Genomic DNA, 17605 nt, shown 5'->3' with positions numbered 1-17605 from the left:
TTCCTCAGGTCACGTGGCCATTGGTCGCAGGTGCGTCCGGGACGCCTGACGTTTCGATGTGGGGGACGGTTCACAGCACTGGAAACGCCGAGACTCCCATTCCCTTTCTAAATCACACTCCCTCCTTGAACTTTGTGAACCGCTGAGTCCTTCTTTCTGGTTCCTGGCTTCTTCAGCTCCACATCCCTGGTTGACGTGATCAGGAACTGACAGCCTCCCTCCACTTCTGAACCACTGGTAGATACAGAGTCATATTAGCCTGAACTCCTTTTAGCTCCATTAATGCCTAAGTACGAGGAAGAGCAGATTCTCTCTCTGCATTTTTCCCCCCACGCAAGTGACAGGACCTAGGTTTTTTTTCCAAATTTTTAATTTTTATTTATTTTTATATTTATTTATTTATTTGGTCTTTTTAGGGCCACACCCACAGCATAGGTAGGTTCCTAGGCTAGGGGTCCAATCCGAGCTGTGCTGCCCGCCTACACCACAGCCACAGCAATGTGGGATCCTTGACCCACTGAGCGAGGCAGGGATGGATCCCGTGTCCTCGTGGACACTAGTCGGATTTGCTATGGCTGAGCCTCAAAGGGAACTCTGGTACCTAGTTTTTAAGCAAAAGCAAATGAGAAACACAGAGTATGAAAAATATAATTCTACTCGGACTCTCTTGACAAAGGTAGACCATTTTCCATTCTCATAAAGATATTCGTTCATAAATATCTCTGCCTTTTACTCTTTAAACAGGAATGTTCATTATTTATTTAGTTTTCCACATAATTATTATGTTAGCACCTTGTGATACAATATAAACTTTTAATATGCAGTGAAATTCTCTTTGCCATTAAAAGAATCACTCTTGTGAATACAGAAATTAATAGTTTCATTTTGATAGCATTTCAGAATATAGGATGGCATTTTATAGAAGTTAATTTAGAGAGAATACCTGCAGCCAACATAAAAATAGAAACAATGGTTTCTTTTAAATATTTCTGACCTTGAGTAGTCTCGATTATATGGAACCTCACAAATCCAGCTTGATTTTAGTTGATTAACTGTGAGAATGTATGTCAAAAGGCAGAAACTGCCTGTGCATCCTGCCAGAACTTATAAATATGTTCTATAAAAATAAATTCTGTTCTACTCTAAATAAGAATGAGGAAGAATGCTCATTATCTTTGATTAATACTAGATAGAGATGTTTTAATAGTCATCATTGTGGGACATTGAAGAGCCTTTCATTGTAGTTAAAAGATAATAATTTCAGCAATGAATATTGCTGCATTTAATGTTTTTAATGAAGTACATCAAAAAGGTAGGATTTGTCAATATTAAACTTTAAATTCACTTTGAACTGACACAATTTGAGTGACAGAAGCTCTTCATAAACTGAGATCCATGCTAGGGACTCAGAAGAGGAGCCTTTGTTAAAATGATTCTTTGGCATAATTTTGGCTCTATGTCACATGACATGTCAAAATAGAATAGCCCCGATGTACTTGCTTCCATAATTATGATTTCTTAATATTTATTGTCATTCTGGCATTCTCAAATACCCCGCTCTTTTGTAGAAATTAGCTTTTTAATAAAGTCACAGGAGAAGGTCAGTGATCTATTTCAGTCAGTGCAAAATGTTTTGTTGGCTTTGCTAAATGAAAATTGATATCTATTTATCTTTCTTTGAAAGGTCATTGTCTGAACTTTTAGCTTACAGATTTAGGGGTTATTGCTGATGTTTTAATAATATTGAGGTTCATATAACAATCAGCCTTTGTACTTCATAGAAATTAATATTGCAAAAGGAGAACAATTTAGAATTCTTCCTTAATAAATGTTATTGCAAGTCATTAGAGTTTCATGAAAGCACAGAGACATATGGAAACGTCCCAGCAGAATAATTAGGAAAATTTCATATAGACAGTATGCCATTCAAGTCTTCACAGAAGACTTAGGAAATTAACAGCTCAGGCACATTAAAGTCATTTCAGACCTGGAGTAAATGAATGTTTTGTTTGAATTTGAGAAGAGTTACTGTAGGTTTTGTTGTAAGTATAATTGATTGTGTTTGCTTCATTTCTGCTTTGTTTCTTCTTTAACCCACATTTTTATTCATATTTACTTGCCCATGTTTGTTTACCTACAGATTCATACTCATAAACTTATGGTTTTTTACTGAGTGGCACATCACATGAATGAATTCTCGTGTAGATTTTTCACCTTTATGTATCTCTTTATTCCTCCTATATTGAACCAGTATTTGTCCTCATATCATTTGAACTGGAATGGAACCTAATATCTTAAAAAATAACTTTCAAAATCCATCATCATTACAAGTGTTACAGAAAATCTGTGGTTCATTAGAAATGTGTCATTATCTGCGCATTTTTTTCTTGGTTCATTCTGGCTCATTGGATGTTGGTTACAGTGACATAACAACCCCTGTTCACTGTTGAGCTCATACGAGTGTCTGTCGAGAGAGCTGCCAAAGAGCCTGGAATTGAAATTATACCCACGAGCACAGTGATGGATAAATGTCACACTGATTTCAGTAACTTTAAACATAAGATGGTGATCCTCAGACCGGGTAGCCATGATCGGAGATGAGTAATTTGCTTTTTTTTGGTTTGTTTTTGTTTTTTAAGAAGTACGCATGGTAAGTTTAGGTGAATTATAAGAGAATTAGGCAAAGATAGTATGGTTCATCCTGTCAGGAAATCGTTGTGAGTAATTACAGTTTGGGGCGGTTCTGTTATCTGTATCTAGAAAAAAATTTTTTTTCACTGTTTCTTTCCACCATCCTGGACTTGTTCTCTTCCTTTTCTCCACCTCCCACCCTTTAATCTGGAGACCGTTATTGCACAATAATATTAGATATCTGAGGTACTATGGGTTTTAACAGACGGGTTTGGGTTTTTTGTTTTTGTTTTTTTTTTGGCATAGAGAAATTATTTTCATAAGCAAAGATTTAGGCCAGTTTAGAAACATTCCTCAGGCATATTTGTGTATTACTTTCACCTGCGTAGGCTCCCATCTCTTCTTAGACTAATGCATTTCGCTAGATAGACCATTTAAATCTTCTATAATTTAGTCTATTTTGAAAAATCTATTACAACTCGTAACGTATTTCAGGAAAGGTAGGCCACTGTGAAAGTTACAGAATGTCCACTTGAGGTAGAAACAAATCCTTTGTGTATGATATCCCTGAGACCTTCACGATGTCTCACTTTATTCACCTATTTTTTTTCTATCCTGTATTTAGGTACAGAAGGTTTAGGATTCAGCATCACTTCTCGGGATGTAACAATAGGTGGCTCAGCGCCAATTTATGTGAAAAACATTCTCCCAAGAGGGGCTGCCATTCAAGATGGCAGACTGAAGGCAGGAGACAGACTTATAGAGGTGAGTGAGGTCTCTGTGTCTGAAGTTCCACAATTCTTGCAAAGGTCCCTTTTCAAGGGTCAGATTCTTTTGGACGTTTTCATGCAACCTGAAAGGAAATTGGATATTTCAGCAGAAACATGCATCCTAAAACAATCATATTTCCTCTTTCGTTTTACATTTTTCTGAGTTCTTTGATGAGAACTATCTTTTCGTTTAGTTTACCCATAAATTTGTGGTGACTTGGACATTTGGTTCGTGAGATAACATAACATTTTGTCATTATGTAAGTACATTGTCTGTTAGGTTATATTTCTGGATGACTTTAAATTTATGTCTGGCAGTAGGGAAATGTTATCTACTCTGGAATCAGAGCAGAGACAAATGAAGTAAATGAAAACAGTGTGTCTTGATGAGAAGAACAAGGAAATTTGGAAATGTCAGCATGAAGAATGAATTGAGACATAAAAATCAAATGTCAGGGAGAAAAAGAAATAGTTTTTCAAAATTTCCTTTCAGTTTCTCATGTGGTTTCGGTTCATTGGTCTTTGAAGCAATCTTTGACATACACAAAGATGCATAATTTCTCTTTGCATGAATATTGTCCATATATAAATAGAGGAGGAAGATTGAGGAAGAATAATTTTTTTTTAGTGGTTTTTCTTAGTATTGTCTTGAGAAAACATAGTCTGTATTCTTAACGGCAGGTACTGTTTCCTAATTATTGACTAGCATTCAAATACTAATGTTAAGAAAATTTTTATGATGTTGTCCTTTTTTCTCGTAGTTTCATATGTTATTTTGAACTCTCCAGGTCAAGTTCTTCTCTTCAAGATTCCTTGAAAAGTAATGGAACATAGGGAAGGCGTCCAGATTTTTTTCCCATGTCTACGCTTTGGGTCTAGAGTCCTTAAGTCTTACTCTTTCCTTTGTCATGTTGGCTTGATGCCATGTTTTACAGGGATGCTGATAGAAGCTGAAGAAAAGGCGAGCTTTGAGGACACGTTGTATTTAGGGTCTTGTATCTAGAAAGGTCCTCTAGTCTTCTGGCTGTAAGGAGCCGGGGGAGATTTCCTCCAAGTTTGTAGTTGTGGCTTGTTTCCTTTGGGAAGAGCCAGGTGGATCGTGAGACTGGTTATCTTTAAATCCAAAAAAAACGTCTGTCCTATTGTCCCTCGTCTCCCTTGCCCTTCTTTTTTTTTTTTTTTTTTTTTTTTTTTTGTCTTTTTGCCATTTCTTGGGCTGCTCCCTCGGCATATGGAGGCTCCCAGGCTAGGGGTCAAATCGGAGCTGTAGCTGCTGGCCTACGCCAGAGCCATAGCAACTCGGGATCCAAGCTGTGTCTGCAGCCTACACCGCAGCTCACGGCAACGCCAGATCCTTAACCCACTGAGCGAGGCCAGGGATCAAACCCGCAACGTCATGGTTTCCACTGCGCCACGACGGGAACTCCAGTTTTAATTTTATATTGGTGTGTCATTGATTTACAATGTTGTGTTAGTTTCAGGTGTATAGCAGAGCAAGTCAGTTATACGTATATATACCTATTGTTTTCAGATTCTGTTTCATTACAGGCTATTATGAGATATTAAGTATAGTTCCCTGTGCTGTAAGAAGGTCATTGCTCGTTACCTGTTTTATATACAGGAGAGCGTATGTGTTAATCCCGTTCCCTGAGTTTGTCCTTCTTCCTCACCTGTATCAGATGGTTTTAGGAGGCGGAAAGGTTCCAAAACATATTTCAATGACAGGAAAGTTTTCATATTACTATTTAAATAATTTGCTTAATTGCCTTAGACAAGTGTTATGTTAAAAGTAGTATAGAGTATTTTTTTAAAGAAACTTTGCATTTTCCTTTCCAAAGCCAGTAAGTTTTGTGTTGACTTGGCATTTTAGGTATATTTGTATCACTGGTTACTTGTTTTTCTTTTTCTTTTTTTAAAAATGTTATCGGAATATAGTTGACTTACAATATTGTGTTAGTTTCAGGTATAAATGTATCCACTCTGTCTCCGATTCTTTTCCCATATAGGTTTTTCCCCCAGTATCGAGTACAGGTCCCTGTGCTCTATAGCAGGTCTTTGTTAGTTGTCTATTTATATACAGTAGTGTGTATGTGCCAATCTCAACCTCCTCATTTATCCCTCCCTCCTCCGTTTCCCCCGGTGGTAACCGTAAGTTTGATTTTAAAATCTTTGAGTCTGCTTCTGTTTTGTAACTAAGTACATTTGCAGCATTTTTTATTAGCGTCCACATAGAAGTGGTCTCATATATATGTCTTTGTCTGCCTTCCTTCACCTGGTTACTTGTTAATGTGCTGGTGGCTATGCTTTTGTTTTATTGATGAGCCCCGAGACGTCGACTGTGTCCTGTCTTCGTTCTAGATACCCGGTCTGCTCTGCATTTCTTCATTAGCCCCACCAGCCTGATTGTTACTAGATTAGGGCAGCATTTGCCTCGAAACGTGCCATGTTCCACAGCAGACGTGATCCGTTCTAGAGTGCGTGACTTGTCTCCTGTTCCCTGTTGGCACAGCGTGGCAGCTGACAACCTTGTGTTTGTTGTAGGTGAACGGAGTGGATCTAGCAGGCAAGTCCCAGGAGGAAGTCGTTTCCCTGCTGAGAAGCACCAAGATGGACGGGGTCGTGAGCCTTCTGGTCTATCGCCAAGAAGATGCCTTCCACCCAAGGGAACTGGTGTGTACATTCAGAACACATGAAACCTTTCTGATACACATGAACCAGGGATCTGGGCTGGCGACCTGGTGGCCAGGGTTCACTGAGACATTTTCCAAGCAGTTTCTGTATTTTGTATTACCTCGGAGCCTTAACATAAATAAGATAAGCATTCTTTTCTCGTATTTCCTCAGTTTTGGAACTAGACATCCATGGTGTTGAGGGCAGGAGTATCTGAAAATCCAATTGCAGGGGTATTTGCTAGGGCAGCACATGTTTATTACTGAATGCGTTTAGATGGACTGATGGACTATGGAGACGTCGATTATTTCATAACTGTCACTTCAGAGGCTGTTGTTGAAAGCGTGCCATCTTCTCCACTACGTATGACAAATTTTCATATTTCAAGTTTTCAGGGTACGTGTGGCTAAATCAAATAAAGATGCTTGCTTACTGTTGTATGAAAAGGAGGAACGTAATTAAATACAACTATTGAAAATAAAAAGACCTGAGTTGCGATAAGCCCCAGGGCCATTCATGACTAATATAGACATTATTTGGAAAGACATAAATGAAAAGGCATGTGTTTGCAAACTATTTATTTCACTTTTTATACATATGTCAATACATCCCAATTTTAGGTAGGGATGTTTACATAGTATTGGTGCGAATGAATTACCTATATGAAATTGACATAGTTCTCAATGTTTTTCTGCAAAAAGACATAGGTTTAATTTCTATGTAAAAATAATATTGGAAGAATCACCTGTATCCTTTGTTTTGATGTGGTAAGAAAATTGTTGTACTTCAGGTTCAAGGGGTATTTTAAATATTTTAAAACAGATTCTAGCTGGCTTCTTTCAGGATATTTGAAATGTTTCTCAGATAGCTTTTAGCTTATCTAAACAGTAATTAATCTGGATATACTAGACTGGGTAGCTTTTAGGGATACAGTTCCTGAATGTATTCAATTGTCCTAATTCTCTTAGGCTGATATTTCAAGCATAGATGTGTCATGGTTAATAAGAATTTCCTTATATTATAAAGCAGATCAATTTGAGTCGTCGGACTATCCCATCCCTGGGTTCTGCACACATTTACAACTTACGGTGATTTCATGGAAATTTCCGATTGTGTCAGGGCTGAAAAGTAAACACCGGCGCTTTAGGTAGTTGTTGAAAAATGACAACAACAACGTCTTTATTTCTATTTAAAAATGTGGAATGCATTATTTCTCAATTTAAATTCTGTTTTCCAATTTCCCCCTCACTGTCATCCAATTTTGTGCTTAAAATGCCACCTGATCCTAAATCTGGAGTTGTCTCTATTAAATTGTAAATGAGCACTTAAAGAAAAACAACCCACTCAGCTTTTGCCGTGATTTGCTCAAGCTTTAGTCCTTCCTCGGTGTATGCGAGCCTGGGTGATATTTGGCATTAGTTGGTTGCCAAAGCTTCAGCATTGCTCTTACAGCCTTCCCCAAGTTAGTGCCAGCAGAGAACCAGCTTAAGGTCATTCAGGTTCTTCTGGTCCAATTTTGATCTTCCAGGCTTCTGTTTTCCCCTTCTGCTGCCTATATTCCCCCCCCCCCCCCGCTCGGTTATTTAATTTATTGCTTGTGAGCTTTTCATTAAGGAGGGAGCCAGTAGGCCGTCAGTTTACTATTCACGTTGCAGCTGCTATTCAAGATTTCAGTGAATAAAATCTGAAAACTCAAAGGGGAGGGGGGTGTTTAAAATGATCTTGAAATCCAATTAACAGAACTCTTTTCCTCTGTTTAGGGTGCCTGTGTTTAAATTCTGTGTGTAAAGCAAAATACTTTTTTTTTTTTTTTTAATCAATAAGTGCCTTTTTTTAAACAAGCCAACCTTATAACTATCTGTGTAATTAAAGCAACTCTATAACACTAGACAAAATTCACATTTATAACCAGTGTAATATTGCAAAGTATAGGGCTTGTGGTTTAGACTGTGGTTCAGACTGTTATTATCTGGTCTAGCTATCAAATGACAATATACCTTCTAATTTAGATTTAGTTGGGAAAATTAGAAAACAAAATTAGAAACAGTGCCAGGAATAGAAAAGCAGTTTGGTGGGTTTTTTTGTTTTTTTCCTCCAAATAATAAGTTCATGATGTCCTGTGAATGAGCAAGTAAAAATTTACATCTAGAAAAAAATTGTAACCCACCCCCTCCTTAAGACAATATAACCACATTAGTAAAAATTTGGAAGACAGCAATATATCAGCCACAATATAATCACCCTCTATATGTTTTGCGGATTTTAAGAACCAACAATTTTTCTCCTTCAAAGTAAAGCTTTGTGTCCCTGTGTGTTGAAGATGGCTTTGGTCAGTCTGTATTTATGCTTTTCTTCAATTCTTCTAGAATGCAGAGCCAAGCCAGATGCAGATTCCAAAAGAAACGGTAAGAGCTTTGTCTTTTGCAGGATGCAGAGATGTTGGAAAGATAACCAGAACTAACTTCTTACTAACTAATTATGAAGCTCTTTGTCCTCTCTTTTCCTGGCTCATAATAGATCCTACCTAGATTTAATCAAAGTGGTTGTCCCTTAGGTGATTTACTGGTACTGCCCCAACTGGAGAATATTTTGTGATTGTTTTTGATGAGACAGGGATTTAAAAAAGACATTCCAGACTTTCCTATTGACCTGCATAAAAAGAGGGACCAAAAGTAGTGAGCTTAGTAGTTTGACACATACATGTGTGTGTGTGTGTGTATATATACGTCTCTATTATAGGACTTCATGTGTTGTAAAGTGCTATTTTGTAATGACTACAAAAGTGAAAAAAGGAAAACTCGATTCCAGCATAGAAAAAATAGGGGAGAGCCAAAGCACAAAATATGTATCCTAAAGAGGAAAAATAAAAAAAAAGTCAGCAATCAGGCGAAACATATTGTGTCAAAATTTACATTTACAGATATTTTAACTGATTATCAGCGTTATAGTGTATTATAAGGGGTTAATTCTCCAGAGAGAAATAAGTTTTCACAGCTTAGATTGAAATACACAAACAAGTGTGTCCTTTTAGAGGATAAATCATGTGATAGGCTGGAAATAAAGGAATAAGTTGAGTTCTAGCAGGCAATGCTAACACAGTGAAAGTAAGGATTGCTGTATCAATCTCTGCACTTACTTTTTCGTGGATGCCCTGCATTGGGAAAAAAGAGAGGGTGTATTATGTTGACGTACGATTCCATCCCGTGGAAATTCTGACAGTCAGGATCTTTTCTGCATTAGACAGCATAGCACAGAAACATGTCATTCACAAACTCTTGTGCGTAAAGTGAAAATTCAGCAAAACCATACATCCCTGATGGGCGATGTGGATATGTATTTTTCCAAAATTTGGCATGTTAGGTAGGCAGAGTAAAAACACGAAGAATTTGAATAACATAATTAACATTATTAATAGCATAACATCATTTGATTTTTCTTTTACGTATTCAGAAACAGACAGCTTTGAACCTAATACAGTGTTATTTTCAAATATTCCATAATTGCAAAAATAGTTGAATAATCAGACGTCAGAGGAAAATCGTTAAACAAGTTTAAGGATGTTACGTGTTCATTAATATAGGTTGTAGGGAATTCATAGCTTTCATTTTTTTAACCCATCAAATCAATACTAGGTCTGTGATAGTAACTCCGAATCACAATGGGGTGTGTGTGTGTGTGTGTTTGTGTGTGATGGTGATGGGTTGAAAGGTGATTGGAAATCAAACAGATTGATTCTAAAGAATAAAGTGGGGCACAAGAACGATTTATTCTACTTTAAAGGACAGTGATGGAGGCAAAGTGTACTATAAAGTCAGAATACTTAAAATAGTGTAGTGTTGTTGTCAGACTAGATAAGCAGGTCCTTTAAACACATTAATGAGGAGGGAAGTGGTCCCAGTGTTTGTGTGTGTGTGTTCATGTGTGTGAAAGGAGGCATTTCCAAGGAGGGGGTAAGTGTGGTTTATTTAGTGTTTAGGACAGTTGGCCTTTCACTTTAAAATGTTAGGTGCCTTTTTCTCACCACACGCCAAAATAAATCCCGCTTGACAGTGAAATTGAACCTACAACGTACCAAAAAGTATTGAGAAGATAGAAAAATTTCCCTGTTCACTGGGGATAGTGAATACTTGTCCAGGCATGACACAGCCAGCGTGTCCTAAGAGAGTAGCTTGATAGATTTGTTTATGTATACATATGGGTGTGTGTGTGTGTGTGTGTGTGTGGTTTCTTTTTTTTCTTCCTTCTTTTTAGGGCTGCACCCTTGGCATATGGAGGTTCCCAGGCTAGGGGTCCAATCGGAGCTATAGCTGCCGGCCTGTGCCACAGCCAGAGCAACGCTGGATCTTTAACCCACTGAGGGAGGCCAGGGATCGAACCTGGCAACCTCATGGTTCCTAGTCAGATTCATTTCCCCTGCGCCACGATGGGAACTCCTGTTTATATATGTTAAAAACTGAGTAGAGCAGTAGGTACACCATATAATAGTTGGAAGATAAAAGCTGAATGTGGGAAGCATTTTGCAACATGATTCTTGGGTGAAGAACTGTGCCTTTGTTGTTTGGAATCTTAGCATCATAGAATTTTTGGAAAAGCGCATGACGTCACACAGGCTCTGTATCTGTTTATGCCTAAGACGAGCTGAGATGAAAATGACGATATACAGTCAAGAGAGGCACGTTCTTTCGACACGAGTGGTCAGTCCTGGTGAGGCAAGGGTGGATGAGCTCAGAAATGTTCCGTCACTAACAGGTGGAAACGGACTTGGCTTTGGATGTGGTATTCCATCGAGAATGTCAAGGGCTGTTCACCTCTGCCCCCCACCCACAAGGCTTTTGTGTTCCACCTGGCATGTCCCAGCAAGTGACAGTTCAGCCACCTTCACCAAAGACATGATACCTGTATATGTGTCTGACTTCCTGTGACAAATGGGAATTTTTTCTGAAGAGGGTTTTCCAAGTAAGATTAAAAAAAAAAAAGTACAGGTTTTTCCCCTAAATATTTTATTTTTGATTTCTTGTTCTTCGTCTTGTCCTCTTGCATCGGTGCCTCTCTTTCCGCTTTTGCTGTGCAGTACCATTTGGAGCTGTTCCAGGCTTTGTGTTAAAATTATACTTTAAAAATGGACTTCCAGGGCCGCTGTCTGTCCCTTTGGATGGCAAGTCATTAAGTTCACTCAAGTCATGAAATTCTCTGATTTTGTGTCATTGTTCAGGTGATTTTAGGCACCCAGAGAACAAAACGTCCTGAAGCTCAATTAGTGTGTTAGTGGGTTATCACCATGACGCCCGTAACTGATGAAGGCTGAGACACTTCAAAAAAAGGTCTTTTTAGGTAGATGAGGAGGGCTCTACCAATGGCTTGTGGACTTTTTAAATATCTGAAATGTAGATTTCTTGTACATCTTCTAAATATTGTACTGACTCCTGAGAGCGAGCGATGAGAAACCCTAGTTTCATGTTCTCCATCCAGATTCCAGTCGGGGGAGGATAGTCCCTTTAATAAATGGTGGTGGGGAATCTGGGCAACCAGTGAACAAGAACACAGCTGGCTTCCTATGGGGCACCATATGTAAAATTCAACACAAAATAGCTTAAAGATTTAAATATAAGACTCGAAGCCATAAAACTCCTAGAAGCAAAAATATAGAGTGAGCAGTTTGACATTAGTGTTGGTTACGATTTTTCAGACTTGATACCAGAAGCAAAAATAAACAAATCGGACTATATCAAGTTTAAAAGCTTCTGCATAACAAAGGAAGCCATCAGTGAAATGAAAAGGCAACCCATGGAATGGGAGAATGTATTTATAAATCATATACCTGATAAAGGATTAATATCCAAATCAGGGAAACAAAAACTCAGAATGTAATAGCCAAAAAAGTAAATAATCTGATTAGAAAATGGACAGAGGAACTGAATAGACATTTTTCCAAAGAAAAATGGCCAACAGGTGCATTACTAGGTGCTCAGCGTCATTCATCCTGAGAGAAGTGTAAATCAAAACCACGATGAGTGATTACTTCACATCTGTTAGAATGGCTGTCATCGAAAGACAAGATGCCAAGTTGGTGAGGATGTGGAGAAAAAGGAACCCCTGTACACTGTTGGTGGCAATGTAAACTGGTGCAGCTGCTATGGAAGACAGCATGGAGGTGCCTCAAAAATTAAAAATAGAACTACTATATGATCCGGCAGTTCCACTTCTAGATGTTTATCCAGAGGAAATGAAAATCGGGATCTCAAAAAGATATCTGAACTCCTATATTCATTGCAGCATTATTTACAATAGGCAAGATATGGAAACAGCCTCAATGTCCCTCAATGAATAGATAAAAAAGATATTTTACACATACACACATGAGTGTTATTGAACCATGAGTAATAAAAATATACTGCCCATTTGTGATTATATGAGTGGACATTAATGGGCCTTATGCTAAATGAAATAAGGCAGAGGAAGATAAATACTGGATGATATATTTATATGTGGAATCTTAAAAATTCATACTCAGCGATAAGAATGGTGGTGGTGACGGCCTGGACAGTAAGGGGAAAAAGGAAATATTTGGCAAATTGTATCAACCTCTAGCATAAAATATGCAAGTTCTGGGAATCTAATGTAGAGCATGGTAATTATAGTTAATAATACTGTTTTTATCATCAAAAGTTGCTAAGAGAGTAGATTTTAAATGTCCTCCTGACAACAAAGAAGTAGTAATTATATGAGGTGATGGAGGTATGTTAGCGAAGCTACAGTGGTAATCATTTTGTGATATGTAAATGGGCCAAATCAACACTTTGTACACCCTAAATTAACACAAGGTTACACAGCAAATATATCTCAACAAAGCTGGAAATAATGGTCAAATCTTGCAAAGAAAATAGGGACCCTAATGGGGGGATTGCAATATGGATTGTTACATCTTCGTTCAAAACTTTGTATAAATCCTTTGGGACACACTGACCATTTCGCTAGGCCTGTAATGTAAATGCATTTTAATAATCTAGATAGCGTGGGTGAAAGTACAAATTTTTTTAATTTGAGTTTTTGTTGACTGTCTATACTGTTATACACGAATCGTACGTTGACCTTAATAGTTTGGTTTTGAGCCTCAAATGTTGCGTTTATCACAAAGAATTTTATAAAATGTATGGTGTTTCTTGTGCTTTAAATGGTTAAACTTATTTTAAAGTCATGATTCAGTGAAATTCTTTTCAGCATAAATGACTCAAACTTCCTTCAAGTTAAGGATTTCCTAATGCTTAACGTGTTTCCCCTTGGGAAATGTATCTTAGTTATTTTTTATTGTCTTCCTTTCACAGTATAGTGATAAAATTAATAGCTTTAAAATTTATGCTGTAATTTTTTTTGACTCTTGAACTCAGGTTATTTTGAAAATCGTGTTAGCAGTGATGTCTGTTTTAAAAATGAGACTTCTTAGATATAGCAAAACTCTTCTGGAGTAGTTAGAGTGCACAATTAAAAACGTCAAGAAAGGCCCAAAGAACTCCAATATACCCTTCTCCCACATTCCCCAATTGTTAATATGTTACTACACTTGATAAGTAATATTCTTTCATCTTCCTCTTCCCCCTCTCTAATTTTTCCTCCTTTTCTTCCTACTATATAGCTTTTTTTCAGCATTGAGTTAAATCGTAAACAGAATTCCCCTTTATAAGCCTTTCACTGTGTATCCTAAGAACAAGCACATTTTCATATGTAGCAAGCTTATAGTTATCAAGTCATGAAATTAACATTGACTTAACAGAGCTGTGTTACTGGTGGTTTCCACCACTGCCCTTTATAGTTAGTGCGCAGAGGTGAACGAATGAGTGATCACAGAAGAATCAAATTCTGGTCCAGTTTCCTACTTAGTATCATGCATGGCATCTAGCTATCAAGTCACTTTGGTCTTTCTTAATCTGAGACATTTCTTCAAGGTCTTTGCTTTTCATTTTTGAAGAGCAAATTACTTTAAAAATGTCCATCGGAGTTCCTGGTGTGGCTCAGGTGGTTATGACCCCGACTAGTATCCATTAGGATGCGGGTTTGATCCCTGGCCTCGCCCAGTGGGTTCAGGATCCAGCATTGCCACAAGCTGCGGCATAGGTCACAGATATGGCTTGGATCCAGCATCACTCTGACTGTGGTGTAGGCCTGCACCTGCAGCTCCGATTTGATCCCTAGCCTGGCCACTTTCATATGCTACAGGCGTGGCTCTAAAAAGAAAAAAAAAGAATGTCCCTTCAAGTTGGTGTGACATTTCTTTGATTGAATAAAGGTTTTTTCCTGGCTTCCCATTAGAGATTAACAAACTATACTAAACCTTTTATCTTTTCTGTTCAGTATTTGTTTCATCAAGCAAAGCACTTTAAAATTCTTTAAATGTTGTTTATTTTACATCTACTGTTTGAATTAGAAAAGAGCACTGTAAAGCCAGATGTGACATTTTAACTTTGCTAATAAGAGTAATTAACCTTAAAATATCAGCACAAATAACATGCATAAACAGTCATCTCACACATGGGAAAAGTTAAAATATATAGTGTAAAGAAACCAGAGGGTTTTTTTTTATGCAAAAGATAAACGTGATAACTTCTCTATTTAAAAAAAAAAAAAATCTGCTTCTTAATTAAACCCTAAATGGTCGTTACTGTTTCCTGCTCTACCTGCATATTATTTAATCTCTAGCTGTTGAGGAAGTGTATTCTCTTTTTAACCGTGTATGGAGACTCCTGTTAGGCTTGAGAGTATGATGAACCACCTGCTACGATGGCATCATTGTTTTGTAAGCTCCATGATGGGGTTTTTATCCCTAGAGCCTTAGACATCCAGCCCGAGCCCCGCCCAACTTTTCTATCCCTCTTCCTGGAATCCTCCTCCTTGGAAGAGGAAGAATTAAAGAAATGGTTTGAGTGGGCTTTTACAATTACAGAAAGTAATGTATATTGACATTAGAACATTCAGTCAAGCACAGAAGAAAATTAAAATCACCTGCAATTATGTGACGTCATTGCTGCCATTTTGGTGTATATTTTTCATGCTTTCCTTCTTTACTATTTAGCTACTATATATCCTGATCGAGACCCATATGCTCTAGCTAACAAATGTCATGTCTCAAGTACAAAGGGACACAGGTCTGTCCTCTCGAAGCTTTCACTGATACGAAAAGACAGACATTAAACAGTGTATAAAAACAGGAGATCAAGGTTTATGATGGTGAAGTAGTGGAAGTTATGAAAACCCACAGGGTAAAACCCAGTTTCTTGGTTGTCACTATTTTTCTGTCTCACTAAATATTCTTGGAGACACTTTAATAGCTGAGCGGTATGCCGTTATCTTCATCTACCTCGTATCATATATGTAGGTTGTTTGCCATTTTTAGCTCTTGTAATTAAAACAGTGACCATCTTCACAGTTTAGTCTCTGTTGGTGACCACAGTTAGATTTTTAGGATGTAGTACAAAAAGTAATAGTTCTCAGTTAAGCAATGGGCAAAACGTAGAGGCTTTCGGCAAATGTCATCCAGTTGGCTTCCATAAGTACTGCACCTTTGAACACCAGCCGTGCACAAAAGTGCTCTTTTTGCCACACCTCTGCATTGTTCGCTATGGTTACTTAAAACAATTTTTTTTAGCAGTTCGATAATTTTTGTTGATAAGTTAATTTGTGTATTGTTGGCCCCAAGTTAAATTGAGCCTTTTGCTTATTTCTTGGTCCACTCGTCTTTCTTTTATGAATGGGGGTTTGTGCAGTAAAGATATTAACTCTATGGAGAAGGGAGTAGGAGAGAAATCCATAAATTATATTGGAGCCACAAGCAGGAAGGACTCCTGCTGTTACTTTTCTTCTCTCACTCATGGCACCTCTGATTCCAGATGGGAATTTTCCACACCCAGCCGTTTGATGCTAACTGCCCTTAGCTATCATAGACCCCACAGGTCAAGGGCTCAGACTGAAGAAGCCAGTTCCAGTGGTGGGTCCCACACTACCCACCATGTCTGCTTGACTTGGCTATAAATTAGAGGTTCCTACAACTCTCTCATTGGGTTTGCTGATTTGCTAGAGTGACTTAAAATCCTTGAATACAGTTAACTTACTCTTGGCGACTTATTACTAAGGATGTTTTAAAAGATACAAATGAGGGAGTTCCCATTGTGGCTCAGCAGGTTAAGACCTGGACATAGCATCTATGAGGATGCAGGTTTGATCCCTGGCCTCCTTCAGTGGGTTAAGGATCCAGCGTTGCCAAAACTGTTGTGTAGGTCGCAGGTGCAGCTTGGATCCGGTGCTGCTGTGGCTGTGATTGTGGCTGTGGCTGTGGTGTAGGCTGATCTCTGTGGCTCTAATTTGACCCTTAGCCCAGGAACTTCAATATGTCACGGGTGTGGCTGTAAAAAGAACATAAATAACGGAAAATAAAATAAATTGTAAAAAAGATACACTGAAAATTTGGATTTAACAACAAAAATAAAGGATGCAAAAGAACAGCCGGATGAAAGAGTTCTGTGGGGCAATTCTGGAAGGTTACTGAGCTCAGGCATCTTTGTCTCTGTGGAGCTGGGGTGTGGCACCCTCCTCCTCCCAGCATGTGGATGCGTTCATCTGCCCAGAAGCTCTCAGAACCCCATACTGTGGGGATGTTTATGGAGGCTTCATCATGGAGGCGTGGTGGGTGACTAACTCCATTTGCAGCCCTTCTCTCCTTTACAGGGGCTGAGGCAGAAAACTCCAACTTCTAATCACAAGTTGGTCTTTCTGGTAACCACTCCCCTCCGGAGGGTACTCTGGAGTCCACCCAGAGTCACTGCATTAGAACAAAAGATGCCCTGGTCACTCAGGAAATTGAAGGGGTTTAGGGCCTCTGTGCCAGCAGCTGGGACCAAAGAGGAATAGATTAGCAGGAATCATAGGCAGACACACACACACACACACACACACACACACACACACACACACACACACACACTGTATGTAAGTCTGTGTAATTATTTCACAAGTGATAAAATGTGTGCTGCCATTTATTTCTTCACAGAGTCCCTATTCATCTCTTGGACATACATCTATAATTTTATGGTCTCATGATATGTACACATATTTCTTTTGCCTCTCTCAATATTTTGTGCATTCTTCTCAAGATGTTCATATATTGAAGCCCAGAGATTAGTGTTCTCATGGTTATCTTTTGGCGTGTAATATGATCAACTCCTTGCTACCCATTTTGCAGATGACCTGCAGACTCCGAATGGCAGCTGTGTCCGCGCGCAGCTCTTGGGACTGTTAGGGGAGGGAGGAAAACTGGGCTTGAGCGCTGATCACTTGTGGCTGGTTTTCTGTCTCTTGGCAGATATGTGTGCATCTTTTCCGCTGTTCTGAGGATGGTGGGAAAGGAAATTGCTTTCATGTTGCCCACCCCCTAGGTGCCCTGCTTTCTGATATGCTTCGCACAAATGCCCTGGGTTTTTGTTTTTTTTTGTTTTTGTTTTTGTTTTTGTCTTTCGAAGGCAAAAATGCTAGTGGAGTCATGGCCAAAG

General features: G+C 38.5%; 1 protein-coding gene across 1 annotated transcript in view; it reads left to right on the top strand.

Annotated features, from left to right (window-relative positions):
- PARD3 (par-3 family cell polarity regulator) overlaps positions 1-17605 on the top strand; it is a 632416-nt gene that overhangs the window by 367046 nt on the left and 247765 nt on the right. Inside the window, 3 exon segments of the mRNA XM_021064231.1 lie at positions 3257-3396; positions 5943-6071; positions 8438-8476. Coding sequence (XP_020919890.1) covers positions 3257-3396; positions 5943-6071; positions 8438-8476 — 308 coding nt within the window.

This window comes from Sus scrofa, chromosome 10 (genome assembly GCF_000003025.6).
Source record: "Sus scrofa isolate TJ Tabasco breed Duroc chromosome 10, Sscrofa11.1, whole genome shotgun sequence".
Classification (NCBI taxonomy): Eukaryota; Metazoa; Chordata; class Mammalia; order Artiodactyla; family Suidae; genus Sus; species Sus scrofa.
The sequence above is the reverse complement of the archived record's forward strand: the minus strand, read 5'-3'. Positions and strand labels throughout refer to the sequence as shown.